The 24,388-nt window shown below is 39.2% G+C and overlaps 1 protein-coding gene and 1 non-coding gene across 2 annotated transcripts in view; both read left to right on the top strand.

Moving 5' to 3' along the window:
• MAP3K6 (mitogen-activated protein kinase kinase kinase 6) overlaps positions 1-24,388 on the top strand; it is a 1,891,200-nt gene that overhangs the window by 915,508 nt on the left and 951,304 nt on the right. The window contains exon 13 of the mRNA XM_044084347.1: positions 15,061-15,156. Coding sequence (XP_043940282.1) covers positions 15,061-15,156 — 96 coding nt within the window. The remainder of the gene's footprint in view (positions 1-15,060; positions 15,157-24,388) is intronic.
• TRNAR-CCU lies at positions 5,415-5,487 on the top strand. Its single transcript has one exon. It is a non-coding gene; the product is annotated as a tRNA-Arg (tRNA).

Genomic DNA, 24,388 nt, shown 5'->3' on the forward strand with positions numbered 1-24,388 from the left:
ATAAAGAATTGGTAAGGGCTGAGTTGGAGGTGAGGGACAAATTGCTTACAATGCATTCTTCTGACATCAGAACCATTTTGTGTGGCTCTGCCACCTGACGCGACATAGTCTGCCTCCTAGAGACTAACCTATTCACCAGAATGCTTCTCAAAGTATTTATTCCCTCACCCCACTGACTCTCCGATCTTTAGTTTCACCCTTTGAATGGCCATTTTAGTAATTACATGTACTACTGCACCTCAGGTATTGAGTTTCATCTAACCAACAGCTAGTGCAGGCACCAGTTCAATATTTATCACCATTCTGTGTCTTATATCTGAGACCATACCATAATGTCTACAAGCATCAATACACGCAGTTTATCTTCTGACATCAATTGCACTGCTTATGGCTTTGGTTTTGTTGCCTGTTCATGACTGCTCATTTCTTGGTCATGTTGGAGAGGGTACTGGCAGGATGATAGCTGTCCAAATGGTTGCAGTACACCCCACTTTAATTTCTGGCCACCAAACCCTGGCATTTCTCAATCTGAAGCAGGACCTTGAATAAAGTTTCCTGGAGTTCACTAGCTATTGAGAAGCTTCCCCTTTTATCCGAAGGGGAATCCTCACCAGAGGGACTGTAGAGAGCTCTTGCCACAACTAGACACTAAGAGTCACTGGAGGAATATTCCAATACCAGCTTGCATAATGGCAAGGGCTTTGTTTCTCTGGATCACCATCCCTACCCATGACCTGAAGATCTAATGCAAGAGAAATGGTGTGACTTACTGACACCATTTACTCACCCAAGAGGAAATATATGTATGTGTGTGTGTGTGTGTGTGTGTGTATATATATATATATATATATATATATGTGTGTGTGTGTGTATATGTGTATATATATATATATATATATATATATATATATATATATATATATGTGTGTGTGTGTATAGATAATATATATATAGATAGATAAATATGCATGCATCCATACATGCATACATACTACCTGGGTGGTCCACTTTTGGTGGAGGTCATGAGGAATGCAACCAAGGTAGTCTGGGACACCAGGATGGTCATGATGGACCCCAGGCTCAGAAAGTCAGAGAACGTTTTCTTCCCATGTAGGTATTGGCCATCTAGTTAGTGACCGCCCCCCCCAAACAAACACACACAAACCTGATCCTATAGTCTTAGCATCAGTATTAAAACAGGATTCCATACCTGTTGAACCCTGACATCCGAAAAGAAGTCAAGAGCAAAGAACATTTTTTAATCCTATATTATCCCAGAAGACTTAACATTTTTTTTCCCCATGTGATGTATTTTCCAATGGGTCTGACTGACCATATGCTCCATGAATCAAAACTAGCCTCCAAAACAAAGGGAAACCACAAAGCCTTCTTCAGTTATGTCAGGAACTTCCATGTTAAAGCTCAGGTTTGTTCTGAATTAGTACTTAACAGTGTCATTTACACTGATCTTGTTGACTTGCTAACAGATAGGTTCACCACAGACTTCATCCCCCTGTCCCCCCAGTGGCCCTTTTGATATCCCCGATACTTGTGCTACACCTTACATCTCCATCGATCAAGTGCTAAAGGCCCTATCCAAGGTAAATAACACAGCTTCCATGGGACCTGATAGTATCCCAGGCTGTATATTGCACTATCGCTAGCAAGAACTGGTCTCACCATTGAGCACTCTATTCAACCACAGCCTAAGTACATGCTTCCTTCCAGAAGAGTGGAGAACTGCCATTGTCATCCCCTTGCACAAAGGTGGTGAAACTGTTGACCCTGGAAACTATCGCCCCCATTAGCCTGGCAAGTCATGGATGAGGGAAAGTCAGTACATACAGCTTACCTTGACTTGGCCAAGGCCTTTGACACAATCCTCCACTCAGGCATCATCAAAAAGCTAATACAGTGTGGTGCAAATCCCTGTCTCATCAAGTGGGTAGCCAACTGGCTCACCAACGACTGTCAAATTCAAAATAGGCACACCTGTCATTAGTGGAATTCCCCAGGGATCTGACCTGGGACCCCTACTGTTTGCCATCTACTTCTCAGAGGTCCAGGCAAAGACAAAAGGCCTGTGGCTTACCAGGTTTGTGGATGACTGTAAGTTGGCTGCAGTCATTGACTCCCCAAATGATGTTAACATACTGCAAGAGGGTCTCACAACAACTAATGACTGGTGCCAAACTCGTGGCCTGAAGCTAAATGCAAAAAATGTATTATCAAAACATTTGGCAAAAACTCAGCCCCTACTGATTACTACATCAGTGGCAACCCCCTAAGCACACAACCTGTGGTGAGAGACTTGGGTACTCAGGTTGATAACAATCTCATAGTTAATCATCACGTAACAGCAGTGGCCAGGATAGCCTTTTACTTGGTTCATCTCATAAGTAAAGGGATTGCATCCAGAAAAAAGGAGGTTATTACCTCTCTATACTCCTTCCTCAATAGACCAATAATTGAGTATAACTGCCCATTTGGTATGTACCTCTTCAAACATCTGCACCAACTGGAAAGGCCACAGAAATATCTCACAAAGAGAATCCATGGCCTCCAACACCTGTCCTATGTGGACAGGCTCAAATCACTATCACTCTTCTCGGTATCATACAGATTGCTCAGAGGTGATCTGAGACTCGTCTACAAGGCAGTCTCGGACCCTGCCCTACTAGAGATGCTCCATATACGTACGTCTAACTCCTTGTGCACTACCTGCTTGAAAGGCCTGAATCTAATATGCAACATCAACAAAGCCTGCTGTAGAGAAACGTCAAACAGAGTACCTCGCTGACCCTTTTCATGTACAACCTTGATGAGTGGCTGGGAAACCACAACTTTGCCCCAGGGGTTCCACCTGTGTCCCTCATTGGCAGGGGTGACAGATGCTAACTGAGGTTTGTTTTTGGGGATAAACTCTTGGCTAGGCTTATAAGGGCTCCTGGGCCGTTAGCCTAGTAACCATCAAAACCGAGAAGGAGGCATATAGGTCACAGAAGAAGACAATAAGAGCTCAAGCTTAAACATGTCCTCAGTCATAATAAACCATATGGTCTCAGTTACTTCTGTTTTTTTTTTTTTAAATATATTTATGCATTTATTTATTTATTGGACTCCTCACAGCTGGTCATCAGCTGTCACGAGAGACTTTCCTTCTGCAGCTGGACTACAGGACACTCCTTTCCTCTCCTATACTTCTTGTGACCCATGCTCAGTGCCAGTGAGGAGATTGAGGTCCTGGTGAAGAATCATAATGCTGCTGAGGTGTGGTTTTTCTGTTACAAACTAATATCCATCTTTGCTACATGTGCCCAGTAACATTCAGAAAAAGACATAAAAAAGTGAATGTGCTAGTTTATCATCCTACCTATGCGGTGACTCAGTCAGTGCCCCACCAGTTCTCTTAGAACAACATTCCCTCTGTACTTTCCTACCCTCTGCCAGTGATCAGTCACAAAGTGCAATTAAGTGTACAACCTCCCTTTCCAGGATGGATATGCCCATCTTTTCCTACCAGTACTTCAGATACCTCCTCAGGTAATCAAACTCCGATCACCTTTCTAAGCCTCATGTTTAACCTTGTATGCAGTGGTGAGGGCTTCATCCCTTGTTCAGACACAGCTGCAGCTGCAGACATAGTTGTGACCTGGCATGCCTGTCTCTGGCAGATTAATTTTTAGAGGATACAGAATTAACATTTCTAGACACTGCCTTTTCAGGATCTCTCCTGCTTGGTGAGTTGATAAGAACTTGAAAAATATGGGATAATACTTTAAAACCCCAATAATTGTGATTATGTATGTTGTCTTAAGACCCACTGGGTTCAAATACATTTTGAAGGCAAAGATGTAACCACGATTTTCAAATTTTTACTCAAAACGTGTAAACGTCTGCTCCCCCCCAAACATCAAGCCACACTAAATCACCATCCTTATCTCTGCCCATCTTTTTGCATACACCTTGGGAATGTACTACAATCCCTTTTCCCCTTTCAGTCCTCTGATTACATCATGTCAGATTATACTTTTACTCTGCCCTTCAAATCCATCTCTTTTATTACACCGCTGCTATGCAGTGCATTACTTTTAAATTTTTCACATTAACAACCAGTAACTGTTTCTTTACAGTAAATTACCAATTGAGGGAAGTAGCTTTGAAACCAACAGAAACTGTGCAACATAGCTGGAACTATTGGTCACTCTTAAGGAGCACTGTTAAATACAGTTTAAGAACATTTAGCAGAAAGCTTTACTTTCCAAATAGTTTAGAAGTCCTCTGAATTGTGGTATACTGTATCATTTTTCTCCATTTTACAGCACTGAGGAAGACATGAAAGAGAGTTAAATGGCTTTTGATGCTCGTTATTCAGGTTGTGGAAGATGTGAGAGGGAGATGAATGGCTTTTGACTGTCCTTATTCAGGTTGCGGAAGATGAGATAGGGAGATATACGGCTTTTTATGTTCTGTATTTAAGTTGTGGAAGATAAGATGGGGGATGAATGGCGCTAATTCAGGTTGCAGAAGATGTGAGAGGGAGATTAATAGAGTTTGATGATCTGTATTCAGGTTTTGGAAGTTGTGAGTGGAGTTGCATGGTTTTCAATGCTCTGTATTCAAGTTGCGGAAGATGTGAGAGGTACATGAATAGCTTTTGGTGCTCTTGCAGTTGACCTAGAGGATTAAGGAACTGTTAATGAGCTGTTTCCTGTGATTCAGTAGTGCAAGGTTTGATTCTTTCAGCTTGCATTGCTTGTGTGACTCTGAACAAGTCACGTAACTAGACCGCACGCAGTCTGAGTCTGAAAAAGGTCCATGGAGATCAACAGTCTATCCCGAAAAACAAACAAATAAAACAAATAAAAAGTTGTGGAAGAGAGGCAGATGAATGGCTCCATATTCAGGTTGTGAAGATGTGAGAAGGTTATGAATGGCTTTTTCTGCTCTGTATTCAAGTTGTGGAAGATTTGAGAGGAAATGTATGGCTTTTAATGCTCCCTATTAAGGTTGAGAACGATGTCTGAAGGAGATAAATGGCTTTTTGATGCTTTGTATTCAGGTTGTGAAAGATGTAAAAGGCAGATCAATGTGAGTGGAAGATCAACGGCTTTTGATGTTCCCTTTTCAGGTTGTGAAGATGTGAGAAGGCATTGAATTACCTTTAGTGCTCCTTATTCAGGTTGCAAAAGATTAGAGGAAGATGCTTGGCTTTTTCTTGTCTGTATTCAGTTTGTGGAAGATGTCAAACAGTTGAATGGCTTTTGATACTCCTTATTCAAATTGTGGAAAATGTGAGAGGGAGGTAAATGGTTTTTGATGCTCCTTACCCATGTTGCTGATAATGTGAGAGGGAGTAGAATGGGTTTTGTTGCCGATAATTTGAGAGTGAGTTGAATGCCAGCTACAATCAGGCCCCAGTGGCCTAATGGATAAGTCATTGGCCTCCTAAGCCAGGGATTGTGGGTTCAAGTCCCATCTGGGGTGATATAATCTTGATACAAGTGAAGCTTTAGGGTGGGAGGATGGCAGAATGGTTAAGATGTTTACCTTGCAGACCCAAGGTGCAGGGTTTGATTCTCACATGGGGTAATTGGCTAGGCTTAAATGGCCCACAAGGGCAGTTAGCTTAGTACTTAATCTATAATCTAATCTAATCTATAAACTATTCTTTGTGCTCAGGTTGTGGAAAATGTGAGATGGAGCTGAATGGCATTTGATGTTCTGTTTTTAGATTGTGGAAGATCTAACAGGGAGACAAATGGCTTTCGATGCTCCTTATTAAGGTTGTGAAAGATGTAAGGAGGAGTTGAATGCCTTTTGATGGTCTGTACTCAGGTTGTGGAAGATGTAAGGGAGAGATGAATGCCTGTTGATATTTTCATTATTCAGATTATGGAAGATGTAAGAGGTAGAGGTATGGCTTTTGGTGCTCCTTATTCATGCTGTGGAAAATGTCAGAGGAAATTGTATAATGTTTGATGATCCTTATTGAGGTTATAGAAGATGAGAAGAAGGTGAATGGCTTTTGCTTCTTTGTGTTTGGATTATGGAAAAATGCTTTTGATACGCCTTCAAGTTATGGATGATGTGCGAGGGAGATGAATGGCTTTTAAGGCCCTGTATTAAAGTTGTGGAAGATGTGGCAGGTTGGTGGCTTACTTTGCTCCTTATTCAGGTTGCAGAAGATGAGAGGGAGATGAATGCCTTTTTCTTTGTTTTCAGGTTGTGGAAGATGTGGAAGGGAGATGAATGTTTTTGATGCTCCTTATTCAGGTTGTAGGAAGATATGAGAGGGAGATGAATGGCTTTTGGTGCTCATTTTCAGGTGCTACAGTACTCATAAGTGGGGGATTGTCTGTCCTCAAACTTACAGGTATAGTTGCCCAGAATTTAATGAAAGGCTGATGTATGTACCTGTCCAGTAAATGCTGAGAAACAGACTAATGCACCTGTCTAGCACATATCAAGAGGCAGATGTGCATAACTGTCCAGTACACATTGTGAGGCGGATGCATTTTCCTGTTCCATAAGCACTGACAGGAAAAATCTTTCAAGTTCAAATCTGGTGTTAGATCCTGAAACTATCCCTGTTAATTTATGTTGACAAAGAGATGAACAAGAAATGAATTTTGCTTTGTACTATGGCAGCATTTTAATAATCAAGATTCTTCCTTTTAAAATAATGCCACTTTACAATTGCAGTGTACTATGGCATGGTATGGGTAATTTATATTTTCCTATATTGTTGGCCGGGTTCTGGTTGGTCACTTGGACAACACCCTCCTGACCAAACAATGTCCTTCCTTGTGAATAAAATACACTGTACACACTCTATGTCATTGTACAGTGCCACAGTGTACCAGTGCTACTGTTTGTCACATATTAGCCATATCCACTGTAAATCTGGCAAGGATACACTTGTATATACACTATCAGAAGATATAACATATAAAAACTTAGAAAGCAAGGCCCATGATGTCTGACATTTACTCCTTCTTCAGAGACTTTGTTAAGGAAGTGTAATAACAATATTTAACTGTCTAAGTTACCATGGCAGAGGAACATTTAATTTAATTCCTCCCACCCCCACTACCTCTACATTTAAACCTATTCACACATCACCCCTTCTTCTGCCAGCTCCACCCCCATCACCCCCTTCCTCTGTTAGCTCCACTCTCATCATCCATACACACCATCACTCAAGATATTCCTATTAATATCACACTAGGACCCTTTCTGCATACTACTCCCCTTCATTCATTTCTATAAACGTTATTACTCTCCTCTAATTATCCACTTAAGTGGTTTGTCTGATTGACTCTCTAATAATCCCTAATCTAAAAAGATTCTCCTTATTCTCCTGCCACTAATGCTCTTGTCCCTCTCTTCACTATCATCATATCTGGTCCCTATACTAAGCTATACAGACACTACCTCTTACACCAGTAACACATATCACTACTCCCTCCCCATCACCACTCATCTCTTTCACACAGACAATATATTGTTCTTTAAACCTGAACTGTTTCAGACACAGCTATACCTGTTTAACATTACCCTTACTGACAATTTAAGCAAAATGAAATCCTGTCTTGCTTTGAAATTCCTCCTGCTCTGTGCTGACACCCACCCTAACCCTGTTCCCAACGTCTCACAATCCACATCTTCAACTGATATTCCAGGTACACAAAATATGCTTAAATTTATCTCAGCAAATACACATAGCATGTGCAACAAAATTTCTGAGCTGCATGCTTGGACGACTACACAATCTCCTGACATACTAGTAATGACTTAAACCTGACTTAAACCACACAAAAAGGATACCGAAGTACTTCCTCCAGGCTTTAATATGTTCGGAGTTGACCGACTCAAAATAAAAGGAGGTGGCATTGCAGTAATATATCCTGCTTCTATTTCCTTAACCCCTTACAACCAATCCATACCGTCCTTTGAGAAGGCTGAGCTATTTATCACCTACCTTAAATTAAACAATAGTAAAAGATTCTGCATTATAGCTTTATACATACCCCCAGGCAATAACTTATTAACTCTGGAATGTATCCTGTCATGGGTATCAAAAATATCTCTCTGGAAACAGTAATATTAGGTGATGTCAGCATTGACTGGCAGAAACTTAACTTACAATTTCCCACAGATAGCATAAACCTATTTGGATTTTCTCAACTAATTACTCACCCAACATTTACCAGTTTCACAAAGCAAAACGGCTCAAGAATGGCTTGGGTTTTGGTCTTACATCCTAACAGTTTCTCTCAATCCAAAATACTTCCAGCCTCTATTAGTGATCACCACCCCATCTGTACAACTAGACTTATTTCACATTCTTGTAGACTACAAACCTAGAAGACAGTACGAAATCTATCCAACTTTGACCAGCAGGCCTTTAAAATTTACTACACTCCATCAGTTGGTCCTTCCTTAAATACTTACCACTAGATGTTGCAGTTGAATAATTTAATTCTACATTCCTAAACACTTTAGACAGTTTAGCTTCCACAGAAGGAAAAGAGTCAAAACCAGCTACACCCCTTGGCTTTCTAATTATACCAGATCACTCATGCAAAACAGAGACAAGGCTTGGACAACTTACCTAAAACATAAGACTCACAGTAATTTACAGCATTTCAAAGCATTGCATAACCTTGTTAAGAAACAGGTTCATTTAGACAAAAAACAATTCTATGCAAAGTCACAAAATCAGCACACATCCAATCCAAAAACCTTCTGGCAGACTATCAAAAAAAATCCTAAACTCAGGAAGTCAGTCCTCTGCCCAACCCTCGTGGGTGATAGTACCCCCCCCCCGACACAGCAACTCAATTTAACTTTTACTTCATTGATAGCATAGCTTCCATCACTAAGAAATTCCCCCATCTCCTTCTACCATGTCTCAGTGTCCTATTACCTACCACTCCACATTTTCCCTTCAACCAGTCCCCACTTCCTTCATCAAATCCCTGCTGTGCATGTTCAAGCCATGCTCCTCCTCTGCAGGCAGTCTTCCTAATGAATTTCTAAAAATGTCTGCTGACTCAATTGCCTATCCAGTCCCAATAATCATTAACAGATCCATCAAGCAGTCTTATGTAACCTGCCTGTGGAAAAAATCCGTCATCCTTCCTCTCCACAAAGGTTGGACCTCCACAGAAATCTCTAGCTATAGGCCAATTGCTATTCTTTCACCACTTTCAAAAATTCTAGAAAAATGTATCCATAAACAACTTCTTAAATACCTATTTGACAATCTTCTCTCTCCCACCCAAATGGATTCAGACCAGCACACAGCACTATCACTGCTCTACTGTCCTTTACTGACACTGTCAACAAAGCTTTGTGACTCAGGAAACTTTGCTGTTTTCTGTTGTTAGATCTGTGTAAAGCCTTTGATACTGTCTCTCACCCCCAGCTGTTATCCCAACTGTCTCTTCTGGGCTTAACCAAAACATCCTTACAATGGTTCACTAGCTATCTCTCTAACAGATATCAAACTATCAAATGGAACTTTAACTTCTATCCTTACTTATCTGTTAGCACGGGGTACCCCAAGGCTCAATACTAAGTCCACTCCTCTTCAACATTTTTATTAACCATCTTAATACTGCCACAAAACAAGCCACCATAATTCAATATGCTGATGACTCTACATTAATCTGCTCTGACAGGACTCTCTTTCATCTACAGAGTTTAACGCAAGAAGCATTCAATTCCATTGAGTCTTGGCTCACCAATAGTCATTTACTACTTAACTCAAAAACAAAAACTACACTTCTACTACTTTACCAAAACAATTTTCTCCAGATGTCTCTGTCTTTGCTATTACTTCTTTGAACAATAATTTAATCAATGAGGTTTCACATACAAAACTGTTAGGTGTAACTATTGATAGCAATCTTAAGTTTGACCTACAGCAATATCATAAAAAAAAAAAAAAAACTAATCAAAAATTGGGCATGATGTATAGGGCTAAGAAATTTATCTCCAACTCCACAATAGCAACAGTTGCCACCACCTATCTCTTACTCTCCCTTCTATACGCTTCACCTGTTGTAACCAATCTTCACTCTTCCTTCAAAGCAAAACTTAGTCAGTGTTATATTAAAGTAGATAAATTTGCCCCAGGGTAGGCCCACTACTCTCATCATTCCTCTGATCTTAAGTCCCTAAATTGGCTCAAACTACCCCACCTTCTCAACTTTAATCAACTAATATCAACTGACAAAATACTGTACAACTTCTCATTTTCACAAACTACATCAGCACTACTTCAGCACTGTATTCCATCTCGTGACCTATGCTCCTCTCACAAATTTATATCTATTTACAAACCTCAAAGATCTAATGGGGTTAGTCTAAACTCTCACTCTGTTGCCAAATCTTGGAATAGCATTCCAGAAGCAGTCAGACTTATAGCCCACTACAATTCCTTCAAGTCTAGGCTGAAAGAACATTCAACCAATAATTGGACCTGCCGTGCTCCTTGCCATCTTAGTACTCATTTCTGTTCCCTGCTTCCCCACTCTTAATAGACTTTCTCTTGATATATCCGACTTCCCTTCCTGCTTTACCTACTTTCTGGCCTCATCTCTCTTCAATTCCTTAACATTCTAATGTCCTTTCTTTATATTGTTACACTAACCTTTAACTATCCCAGAATTTATGACTGAAATGTACTATCTAGTTCTCCTGCTAGAAAGAGTATATGGCTTTTACGACCTATTACTTATTCCGTTATATATTTTTCATGCATCATTATGTGCCATGCATATTAGGAACTCTCTTCGATCTTGTATATAATGTATGGTCAACTTTATTGCTTGCCTTACATTTTCTTATTTTCTTTTATTGTATTCACATATTGTAGTACTTTGCCTTAATATTTGCAATCATTGTTCATTTTTTTAATTCTGTTTAATGTGTACTGTGGAGGTTTCTCCCTGGCACTCTACTGAAAATGGGGCTCATACCCAGTCAGACCTTCCCGGTAAACAAATGTCAAATAAGTAAATAAATAAATTGATATATGTCTGAAAACTGCTAGTACATAATAAAAGAAGGTGCTTTACATAATGGTACGTTGTTGCAAAAATTTCAGAAATGATGCAAGCAACTCTATCAAATGTCAAAAAAAAAATGTTTGCTAGCTCTACATCAGAAGCAACCCCACAAACACTAGAAGCATCTGTAACAAATAGCCACATGACAGCATATTTCATAAGGATCACAGCCTTGCTGTGTAAACAGAGGAGTGTTTTGGGTTTTGCATGCTTGTCAGTCCCCTTTTAGATAAAACAGCCCACTGAAATCGGGTCTATAGTAGATAAAAGTTTAAACGAACGGTGCAATGATCGAAAATCCCAGACCTCAAACTCGCAATTTTGGGGGGCTGCACCCCCCACACTCCCTGCTAAATATATATTCCAACTCCAAGATTGTGTTACAGTGAGGAAAGGGCAAATATTCTGATCTTCACTGTACCGCGATCTCACAAAAACGATATAGAGATCCTGGATTTTCGATCATTGCAGCGTTCGTTTAGATAAACTTTCGTTTACCTAATATAGACCCCTGAAATCAAAGTCTTGGCACTAGTAGAGGAAAAAGAGGCAGTGAATGTTAGGTAGTGGGAATTCTACTTTCTGTCTTGGTCTTGTTAATCAGCTGTTGCACTGGTCTGGCAATTTAGAATACAAGCATGTGTATGGAATTTGGTGTTCTAGGTATGAGCTTCATAATTATTTGTTCTCATGCTAGCAATTAAACGTAGGGTGGAAGGGTGATGCTGCTGTCATCCGTTGTTCCTTTGCCAGAAGGGGACCTGCCATTCTGAGTGTCTGGCTGTCATGCAGTCCTGAATTGTTGGAATTATCCATTTTATGGCATTAGCACTTACTGTTCATGCACCCTCTGGTGTACATTAGTTTATCAAGCATAAAGATGTGGCAGTGAGGTACCGCACCTGTAATGCTGATTTATGGGAGTACATTGGAATTGCACAGTCAGTGGGCGTTGGATGATGTCCCATTCATTGGGGAGTGGAAAACTTCAAATGAAAGGAAGAGTAAAAAATGGTAGAGAAGCCATATTCTGGGGAATAATTGTTGCTAAGGACTTTATCTAAGTGAAAACACTGAATCTAATAGTACTGAGGTTAATTATCAGTCATTTCTAGTAGTGAGATTTTTTTTTTACTTCTGTCTTTTAGGTGTTATTTTACAAAGATTGACACTCCACCACCTTTCCTGTCATCTTCAAAGGTGTGTGATATGTATGTTTGATCTTTTAAACATAATTCAGTAACAGTACAGATATTAGTATGCACAATTCAAAGGAAAGCTTCTAAATAACCCATTTTATTGTCCAGACATCTGACATTAAACAAAGACCTCTCCACCTCTGATTTATTTACGTTGTGCATTTTTCTTTATTTTTTTGCACTCAAATTTGAAGATGTCTAAAAAAGACTCAGTAGAGAGAAAAAAATGCCATTTCCAGTATTTCTTGGGCAAAGAAGTGAAGCCCTATAGAGGCAAAGCACTCTCTTGTCTGATCCCATGTCTTACACCAGGCTGACAGGCACTGAATCCGTGTATATGACAGAATGTCCTTATGCTGTTGTTGAAGGTTAGAATTACATCATTTGTTTGGGTGCCATATGAGGCAATGAAAGGTTTTCTCCAGACAGATGTATTTCACCCATTCTTGTTGCTAGGATGTTAAATAATACCTCCATATTTTGAGGCACTCATCTTGAACAAGGTGTTATTCATGCCACTGTGAACAATGACCATATCATATTTATTATTCCTTTATAACCTAGCTGACATTGCAAAACCTGTTATTCTAACTCTTTCGTGAATTTGAGTAATATTTACAATTGGGGGTCAATTTTAGACATCTGTTCATTCATTATTTTTATCTTTGTTCAGAATTCTTGAGCAAAGTAGTTGAGAGGTATACCACAAAAGCATTATTAGCATTCATTAATGAATAATGGAGCCATACCTCTGTACTTTCCAGAATTTTGCCAAATGTCTAGATGTTTTGCCTTATATTTTTGGTCTGTTCCTCATAAAATTTGTGGTTTTCTGTCAAATCATTCAGGATGGAAGGGGTAGGTATTGGTGATGAAAGGGTTGTGGCTTGGAGCCCCCCCAACATGTCCCAAATTGAGTCCCACAACTGCTGAGGCTAGCCATAAGGATGATGGTTTGATTTCTCCCAGCTCGCCTGCGTTCAGTAGTGTATTTGCACCTAATTGATCCATTCACACCCTTTCAGCTCTTTCAGTGGGCCAGGGTAAAACAAAAGGAGTGTCCTCCTCTGTATGAATCAAAAAGCTTCCACAACGATGAATGGTGAACCAAGGGTTCACCATTCATCGTTGTGAAAGCTTTTTGATTCATACAGAGGAGGACAACCTTTATTGTCATTGGGCAGCGGCTGTGTGTTTAGTGACTTTGGTTTTGAAGAACTCTGTGTTTGCCTTTAAAACAAAAGGAGGACACAAACACTTTATGATCTGTAAGTTAGTATGCCGTCTCGGTCATGGTGTTTTCATGTGGTACATGGCCACTATTTTTGTTTGTTTATTTATTTAACAGTCTGGGTAGGTGGCTTCTCCTGGGTTGTACGCCTCTCGATGTCCTTGTTTCAAAGGATAAACTGAAGACTTTTTTTTAGATAATTGAACTATTCAGTATGTAAGTGGTGGGTGCTGGAATCAAACTGATGTCAGACGGCTATCGCTTATTTGCAGCTTGGTGCATTTGCCGCAGCCCTACATTGCTATACCCTTTTGTTCTAGTAATGCTTTCACGTGGAGGTGCAGACATAGACACATCTCTGAACCATAACACACTGCACTGCTTCTTGCTAGAATGGTGTCTTGTTCAGACTGTGTTTCCCTAGCTTTGGCAGAGGGATTGAATTGCTAAATTAGACTTATAAGACTCTTATTAGCTCATGACAGTGTTTAAAACCCACTTTTGGCACTGACTTCAGGGGTGTTGTCTAACTCATTTGCCATTATGGTGAAAGCATCACACAGCTATAATGTGAGATAAAATCCATTTTATACCCTCCTAATAGTTCTTTACTCCTATTAGTCTTGGCTGGTTGCTTCATGAATTGTCATTTATGTACCCTGATCTTATGGCAATTCTGTGCTTAAGATGAGACATAATCAAATGAATCTTATTCAGCATCTGTAGTGCGGATTATCTGAAACCCCCTGATATATTCTTCAGTCTTAAATGAAACTTTTGTATTCAGATTCTGATGTTTCTGTCTTGTTGGATTGATTTTTTGACTCATTTGAAAGAAACTGGTGAACATGGATTTTTAAAATATTAAATATTTGGTCAGTTTTACATTATTAAATATTAATTTTAAGGCTCCCATCTTGGCAGATCATGGGAAAAACACATTTAACAGTACTGTGTACTGACTTCAGATGTTTTCTACTCCAGGTTACTTGTCAGTGTTATCTTTATTCTACGTTATGACATTGTCCTGTGAGCTCAGTGTTTTCTGTCAGTGACGGACTGAGAATTCCAGTTTTGTTTTCTCTGCAAAGCAGAGGAATGAACTACTTGAGCAGGAAATCAAGTTTTTTAAGCCATATTCTTTTTTAGATAACTGTTATTCCCCCTTTTAAGTAATGTTTGCGTTCTTGCACATTTTGGTTATGTTCAGAGCAGTAAGTGTGACTGTTTCCTAAGAACTTATCCAGTGCTTACAGGACTTTGTGTGTTTCAAGGTTCGTTTTATATAGAAGTAGTTCTTCAGTTAAGCCAGGATTTTAGGGAGTTGGAAATGTAGTTACAGATACACATAGGAACCTGTAGTAAGTATGAGAGAAAAGCAAGTTGTGGCATTTGTAGTATAATAATGTGGCAGTCATTTCTGCTATTAAGATCATAGAAGGTTGAATGTTATAAAGCACTATATATTCTGTTATTGCAATATAGCCCATCGAGATTATTTGTGACCTTGTTGCTACTCTGACAGTTAAGACTTGTATTTTCCTTGCAGCATTTCAAAATATGATGAAAGATGCTGTTTTCTATATGTATTGCAAAACTCTGAAGATTTCCAGCTGTATTTCCCCATGGGACAACATTGTCAACGGTATGTAGTAAACATTTCTGGCAGCTTAGCTCAGCTTACATTTCCTATCATGAAGTTGTCAGCAGTTGAATAAAGCTTAAAGAAAACATCTGATTTTTTAGAAAACATCTGATTTTAATAAATGTTATTATTACTCATACTAACTCCTTTTTTAAACTTGAGTAATTTAATGCTCATTGTAATTTGTGGCTCTTCCAAATTCTTACCTGTGTGCTTGTGTTACTCTCGCCTTTTCCAGTTATAGTTGTACTGAAAGGTTTTGGAAGTCAGTGACATAACTGCAGTAGAAAACCAGAGCTTTGCTATCTTTGGAGATCATGCCCTCAGCTGACATTGTAAGGAGAGGACTGAGAGTTCCAAAATCCACATTGAGAGGATTCCTATTCATCAAAAGTTACTTTAATAGTTGACATAATAGGAATAGCCTGATGAAAACAAAGTTATTTTTGCTGTGGGGTGTCCATTTTACAACCCACAATGCCCCTACTTAAATATTTCCTCTGTAAAGCTACACAGCCTTAGGGTTAACATGTTTTTCCCTTCAGGATTTAAACAACGAATAAATATGTTGTGGGTTGCAGTAGAATAAGCCATGCATCAAAATCAGGTAAATACATTGAAGTAAAGTAAAAGTTCCACAAAGTTCCACTGTTACACTATGAATTCATTTGTTAGGGGACCCCTCCTTTGTGTGTGTACATTTGGCTTTATTCTTCCTTCTACCCCTGTTTTGCATATTTTTTCAGTGGAGCCTTTATAGGTTCATCGGTAAGTACTAAGTTAGTTGCCCTTGCAGCTCATTTCAAGTCTAGTCAATTTCCCTTTTTGTTCTCAAATTAACAATTTTAAAAACATTAACATTTTCAAACACCTGATGTCGAAGGTAATTCAGTTTGCTGTTAGCAATAGGGTTGGCAGGAACTGCCAGCCTTTCGGTCCTCAGAATAAATAAAATGAACAACTATTCTATCTTCAGGTAGAATAGAACTAGAGATGCAAATCACTGGAGTGAGGGACTCCTTGTTTTCTGCTTTCTGTGGTTGCAGGAAAAGCTGGGATATTAATGGACTGGTTAAGGACAATTTTGACACCTCTTTTTTGAGAAAATGCAGACTGATTCTAGGGGATTGAACACTTAATTGCAGTGAAAGACTAGATATGTCTTTCTGCAGTTATGGTCCTAAAATTCATGAGATCTTGCTTACAGGAGTGATGACCACCAGGGAAGAAATATTCCATGAAATGATCTTTAAAGTTATGAAGTTCAAGATTTGAATATGGGAAGGACAAGCCTTGGACATGAAAATCAAGTTCTAAGGAGGGCAGGTGCTTCTTCAAAGGAGGGTGGAGGAAAATATACCCTTTAAATAACTGGTTGAAAAGCTGATGCTTAGCCACAATCCAGCTGTACACAAGGTCATGATGAGCAAATGTACCTGACATGTGCACCTTGACTGTACAGTAGTTGAGACCCAGGTCAGAGAGATGCTGAAGTAAATCAGAAGCATCTACGTACTGACTCACTGAGAAACCATATCACAACTTTACTCCAAAATAGAAAACATTGGGAATCTTCCTAGTAGCTTAATGCTCCAGAATGTATAGCATAATTAGAGGATTTCTGGCATTTGCTAGACCCTGAGATGACGCAGGTTGTCTCTCTGCAGTTTTTAGTTGTACTAAGAGGGTTGCTTATATTATCAAGTACTTCAGCACCTGAAACCACATTCTTTTCAAACTGCAGAGAGATATTTAGGATCCCTTTTTTGCTTCCATGCCCTGCTTCACCAGGTGGCCATCACATTTTGTACTCATTTAGCCTATTCATTATTCTGGAAGACATTATGAAGGAGAGGTGAAGGTAGTGAGAGGTTATGAGATGTTTTAGTGCTCTTATCCCCTTATGCATTTGTTCTCGCACTTGCTTGGATGGAGGGCATGCAGTTCTTTCTCAGGTTTGCACGTTCCTGTGTATGAGAACAGCGTAATCTGTGATGGGCCTTCTACCCCTTGGGGTGGGTGGGCTGACTTTGATCACTTGCTCTCACCTCTTCCTCGCTGACTTCTCAAGTTTTCATGTCACAAGTCAGTCAGACCTTTATCACCTGTGCATAATCGAGAAGAACATGGCTACAAAACAAAAGTGGCTATGATTAGGATTAAGTTTCAGTTTTTCTTTCCTGAATTTTGTGGTTGTGCATGGAACCACTGGGAATGGCAGGAAGTCATCATGAAGCTGTCTTACATCCTTACAGAGAATGCATCCACTACTCTGCCTCCCTTGCACTGCTGTATTGAGCAGAAGTTAGGATCGCTGGATTCTTCTGGGTGGTAGATAGGTCATTGTCTAGGGTGTCAGACACCTGGAAGGTCTAAACCAGACATGATCACTGAATTCTCAGCACCAGAACAGGTCTGTTGAAATAGCAGGATACAGCATATTAATTTCACCTGCTATGTGAATTGTTGACACATTGATTCCCCAGTGTGTGGTCCATTTCCAGACTTGCATTTCAACTGCAGGTGATGTGGCCACATGCTTCTTTGCTTGTTTTGATACTACACCATGGATGAGATGTTAGACTGTATCAAGAGATGTCTCAGAAGCAGTTTTTCCTCAAAAAATATAACTCCATCTGGCTGACGCTGGCTGGACCCATTTCTGTAGGGGACCCACTCTCCTTGGACTGTAGAGGAGCTGTTTTGTGCTCCCCACAGCATTAGCGGAGTGCACATTGTCAGGATGTGTAATAGGTTCAAGTGCAGGAAAGACAGATCCACCCTGGATAGATTGGTGGGAGTATCCACCACTCCAGAACACAGTGGCAGTGGTCTGTTATCTGAAGATCCATGAGATCATGGCATATCTTCAGTTATTGAAGCCTTGTGGTTTAATGCAATACCCGCATCTTCAGGCATACAAAATTACTGTGAGGCACATGGCAGCCAGAATGCCTAAAAACAGCAGGACTGTCATGGAATTCCCTGTCAGATTACTAAAATTATAATCTTCTGGACCCTTTCTTTGGACAGAAAAGAATGACACTTTAAAGAATCCAACTCTTCTCCAGTTGAATTCTCTGAACTGCAGTCAAAGTGGACTTCTCCTAGTTTATGACTACCCCCAGTAACTGCATACTTCGGATAGTCCACTCCAGGGATGCCAATAGAAAACACCTTGATGGGACCACCAAGACCAAGATGGGGAAGGACATGGATTTGCTTTACTTCGCTATAGTCACCACCTTGGTGAACACTGTCTGCAGAGAATGGCCCAAAGGGCAGCAGTTTATATTGAAATTGGTGCCTACACAGAACATATCAGAGGAATGTGAACTCTAGCATTTAATGTGTTTTGCTGTGATGAGACTTGATCTCTTCTACAAGCTTCCGTGAATAGATGGACTATTTGTAAGTTGAGTTTGTCTGTTTGTGGTTTCTCAAACATGCTTTATTTTACTTGCAGTCTAACTGCAAAGCCAAGTGACTCAGAATAAAGATAAAAGATAACTTTTTAAACTAAATTTTCTCTTTACTCTGTGTTTGCACAACTTCATTTTTAAAACATATTTATTAAACATGACAGTTTTGACACATACACATACAGTAATAGAAAATAAATCAAATCATAACATTTCCATTGTTGTTTTCACGCAGTATATATGTTTTTTTTTCATTTTAACAATTTTCTTTCAAAGTGTTCTAAACTGCTCAGTTCCTGATTTCACTTAAATTTCACTCCTCCTCCTGAACATTATTCTGCATGTATTGTTCCTACAGTTTCCATTTATTTCTATGTAATTTCCTCCTCCTTTTTTTATAAAAAATCCCACCTGCTGTTCTGTCATCTCTATTACAAAATTAACTGTTTCAGGTCTTGCTGGTTTAGATTTTGATTGATATTTTTGGAATTAAATGTAGAAAACACTTACTACACTTAAGCAGTTCAGATTCTATATCCTGGTTCAAAAGAATCATTTCCTTAGTTACAATCATTTGCTCCCCTAACATTTCTGACACAGTACTTTGTAGTGAAGTTTAAAATCTGCCATCTCATTATGTTCCCAAAAAACGTGTATTCAATTACCTCTGTCTTCCTCATCTCACCTCCAGCAATTGCCGTCTACCTGTAGAAAAATTTTCTGAAATCTGCTTGTGGTGCAAAAATACCTATGTAAATAGTTCCTTGCAAGAATTCTAAACTTTATGGATTTTGTTGCATACTTGAGAGCCATGCAGATGTTCCTTTATAGATTATCTTTCCAGTCTCTCTTCCCAATATATGCAACTTTATTTGTGGTGTATTTAGAAAGAGGGGGTGAAGCTCCTTCAGTGGGAGTGCAGAGGGGAACAGGCCTTCTGCAAAAATGCTTTCTTTTTTGCATCATGTCAGTGGTGCAACAGGTAGCACACTCACCTTTGGTACAGAAAACTGTGAGTTCTATTCCCACATCAAGTAGATCAATTGCTGACAGGGCATTGTAGCATAAGAGGGGTGCTCTACTCCTGAGTGTGTTGTCTTTCAGATGAGAAGTTAAAGTGAGGCCCCATCTGCTTGAGTTGATGGTGACTCCAGTGGATACAAAACATCCCTTAAAAAAGAGAAGGGGAGCTTACAAATACCATGGCCAAATTTCCCCTAGTAGTATAAATACCACCTCAGGTCTCCACTGAAAACAGGCTGCCAACCTAGTGGGACTAACCTGGTCAACAAAGGATACATAAAATAGAATAAAAAAATAATTTGTTATTTGATGGTGAGTAATAATTTTGTGTTGTTGATGGTGTATTGGTGCAACAGTTTTATTGTGATTTATCAATGTTGAGGTAAAATGAGACACTGAGCCATTATGAACCTAAAAGGAACGTGCTATGTAGACCCCAGACATAAATGTGTTAAAAGGCATCCATCTTATCTAGTGACATCATCCAGTCACCCGGAAGTAGCCAGGACATGATCAACTGGAGTCTGCTCTGAAACCTCTTGTGTACATAATGTGTTCATTGAGGTCACTGAGGTCCACAGTGGGACAGAACCCAGTAGTTCATTTCATAATCAAGAATATGATAACGTGAGTGTTGAATCTTGTGCTTTATTGTAGGGCAGGAACACCATCTGCGATCTCTATGAGGAATAGAATTGTGGCCTATTCCAAGAGCTCTGTAGAGATGGGCTGGGCTCCAAACGGATTCCATTCTGGGAAGGACCTCAGAACTCTTAAGATGTGGATGAGTCTCCAAGCCAAGGAAACTCCCTTAGATAGCCTAAGATAACAGTCAGTACTGTACCTGTTCCTCTGATGGAGTCATTCTCTTAGGAGACTTGCCCACTACTGCAAGTGGGAGTGCAACTTAACACTCATCTGTCTACAAGGGAGTTGCTGCTTTTTTGTGAGTTGGTTTGGCTAGAAGAAAAAGAAGGGGTGCTGAAAGGTGTTTATAATTGTCCTTTATGATGTAAAGACCTGCTTCAATTTCAGGAGGAAATGCCCCTGACCCCATGGTTACTTGATGAATAGAACATCTCCCCTTGGATTTGGTGTTCATGAACAATTTGACTCCTTCCTAAGAGGGGAAAGCCTCAACCATACAGGCCTGCACAGGCACATACTTGAGCCTACCTCACTAGCAGTAGCATCTGTCTGATTTACAGCAAACCATGTAATAGCCCTTTGTGGGAGCTGTAAGCAGTGTCTTGATCAGTGCTTTTTTTAACTCCAGATTCAGGGAAGACTGAAAACTTTTCCAGCATTTGATTTACAAATAAGGCCTGGAACATGGCACGTTCTTAAAGGACCAACCCTCAGTGTTCCATAGGAGAAGAAAAGGATGATCATTCATTAGTTAGATTATGGATTTACTGCATTATTTTTTCAGAAATTCTAGAATCTCTTCTATGAATTGAAATATACCCTCTTAGTGATGTTGTAATAGGTCTAGCCTTTGGAGAAGATATTAAGAAGACTATGGTACAGAATAAATAATACAGTGTTAAAAGGAAAGCTGGTTAATCAAGCAGTATGATTTTTTGTGTGTAGGGAATTTAGGGAAATTGACATTTTCATTAACTCTGGGAAAATATGCTGTGTATACTTTTTCTTGGTTTTGATAGAAATGGTCTTATTTTATTTTTGGTTTCTGTTTTAACTAAGGTCAATATTTTGTTAATTGCATTACAAGTAGCACTTTTTCCCATGTATATAACTTAAGCAGTTAGGCCACACTGTATTCAAGGCTGTTCTCAGTGTAAGAAATATAGTTAACCAGTTTTCCCTAATTATATTTATTATGATACTGTATGAGGTATTCAGAGAAAATTAGGATTAAGAAGCATATATTTTAACTATATTTTCATTGAGTAAAATAAAGCGACATCACATACAAGTGTGATGATGTGGGGCAGTGCCAGCTGTATTTCATTTGAATATCAAACTGATTTGTACAGATGCTTGTGTTAAAAATGTATTTGTAAAGCTGCATGTGTTTAAAATTTATCAACAGTGGGTCTTGCTGGACAGAAAATAAATGTACACGTATGTCAGGCTGTATTGTTGTAACTACTGAAATATATATATTTTAACAGATGATACTGGAAGGGAAGGGGTTAAGCTCAACCCAGCTAACCTTAAGAAAAATAGCCTGAAATTAAATGACTTGGTTTATTTAGGTCATAAAGATTCTGTCTCACAGGTCTGAATGCCAAAGATGCATTGTCTGTGAAAAGCCTTTCTGCAGGAATGGTAGATGTGTTGAAATTGTTTTATAGTTTCCTGATACTGTAGTAAGCCTTATCAAAGTTGTGCGTGTGTTGTGACACATCCGTGCCAAATCCTGGCTCAATTTCTAGTGACGGGGTAGTTTGAGAACCATAGAGTCAGGTGACCAGATGTGATGTCATTCTGTAGCCAGCACTGAAATTGTTTTTTAGACACTAGTGAGAAATGTTATAGAGGCACCACTCATCACTCTGTTTTTGCTATCCTGATAAGATTCCCATTTACTTTAATCTTGCCTTGCTTGTTCGAGTAAATAACTAGGGGGAACAGTAATTCTCCAGTCAGTTAGGAAAATTTTGTGAGATTAGCAAAATGGTATTTTTTCTGTATTTATCTGAGTCTTTCCATCTGTGTTGTTTTTTACATTTCCTATGATTAAAACTCTGGTGTTTATTGTAAAGAGATATTCAACATTTTCATGTTTTTTAAATATTTATTATTAACTATAGCTAAACCATTCACTGTGACTGTTCTTTTCGAAAATATTTTAACTTTTGAGAGTACTTGAATTTAATTAGTGGTACTGTGGCTGGAAGCTCTGGAAAGTCTTGCTGCTTGGAAACGCTGCCATTTTTATAAGTATTACATTTAATAAGAGTAATTGGGTACCCTGGTAAGATACTTAGGGTAGCTGGCTTTGGAGGTGTTCTGGTAGCAGTGTATCCACCTTATAGTCTGGGTGGAAATGGCAAAGTGGGTAAGCTGTGCCGGCCTTTCCCAGGTGTGTGTGTGTGTGTGTGTGTATGTGTGAAAATCAAATATCAAAGAGAGAGAGAGAGAGAGTGTGTGTGTGTGTGTGTGTGTGTGTGTGTGTGTGTGTGTGTGTGTGTGTGTGTGTGTGTGTGTACACGCGTGCACATGTGTTAAAGCTACTTTCAACAGAGACACTGAACACACTGATTTTACAGGAAAGGGTGGTGGAGGACTTGTCTTGGAACACCTGACTAAGAACTCAGCTATGTAGCTGTGTCAGTGGGGAGTCTTATTTGGGGCGTGTTGAGGTAGCCAAGGCCCAGGACTGGAGTGTGCATTCCCTGTATACTCTTAAGGGAAATTGTACTTGGACTAGAGAGCTGCATTTGAATATTACTATGTGTGTCTATTTTTTTTCTCTGTGAATGTTCCCCACCAGTACCATGGTGAGGATTGAGGCTCCTTGATCACTGGACCAGAGGAGGGACATCACAACAAGTATGCAGAGGCATAGCTGGTTCATTTAGCTCCTGAGTGGATCCCATGAACTAGTGCCCCACTCCCTCACCTCTTCAAGTGATGAAAAAAAGCCCACAGTCAGGACCTGGGGCTTCTGAAATGCAGGAGCCAATCGGGTCCCATTTCAGTACCCTACTTCTAAATCTCCTTCCTCAAATTTAATAAAAACAAACAAAAAACTTTATTTATTTTAAACTGTAGCAAACTGCTTGCTATAAAGAAGCAAGCAGTTGCTGCAGTTTACACAACATGCCACAGTTTATCTGCACAGAGTGATATACTGCTCAGATTTTAGTTGCAAACGACTTGCTATAGAGAATTAAGCAGTTGCTGCAGTTTACAGAGAGTGCTACAGTGCTTTGGTGTTACTAAAAACAAAAAAGAAAGAAACATATATATTTTTTACTTTTAAACTGTAGCAATCAGTTGTGTATATCCTGCTGTTAGCAGGGCATGCAAGCAATTTAATATTAAACAAGTATTTTCAGAATGATGACTTTAAAATGTTATAGAAAAGTAATAAAAACAAAGTAGCAGTTTTTTTAATGTTATATGTTTAAGATATATGTAGGAACTAAATTATATTACTTAGGATCTAAAAAAATAAGGAAACAGTGAGACTACTGAAGAATCATTTAGAGGTGTTGAGTGTACTACTATAAATAAATAAAGACAGATATGTAGTAAAAGATTGGCAGGGACTATAAGTAGATACCTGGATGTTATGCATACAAAGAAAGAAGAATTAAAAGTTCTGTTTCAAAGAGGACACCAGTAGCTTTGTAATAAAACACATGGGAATTCATTGTTCAAAAGAAAATCATAGAATTCTATATAATAACCATATTGCAGAAAACAGCAGGGATCATACAGAACTTTTGTGGATCATTGTGAAATTCTTTATTACCAGAAAAGTGTTCTTGAGGTAAGATAAAATGAGTTTTCCAGATTATCCAGCTGAAAAAGGTAGAAGTCAAGATTACAGTTAAGAATAAAAAAGGCACTTGGACATGATTTAATGCATTCTGAATTTTATGTTATCTGGGAGGATATAGCTGCACTATATTTATTACATTTTCTTTCCCTGTGTTCTATTGAATAATGGTAAAGTTTATAGTATAATGAGACATGTTTCAGTGATTTTTCAACATCTAGAAGAATAGCAGAGGTATAAAAGCAGAAAAAAGGCCAACTCCAGTCATGCTACAGTGAAGGAAAGAGAATAACACTGAAGGACACACAGT

Source organism: Protopterus annectens, chromosome 1.part1 (genome assembly GCF_019279795.1).
Source record: "Protopterus annectens isolate FY-2018-M chromosome 1.part1, PAN1.0, whole genome shotgun sequence".
Lineage (NCBI taxonomy): Eukaryota > Metazoa > Chordata > Ceratodontiformes > Protopteridae > Protopterus > Protopterus annectens.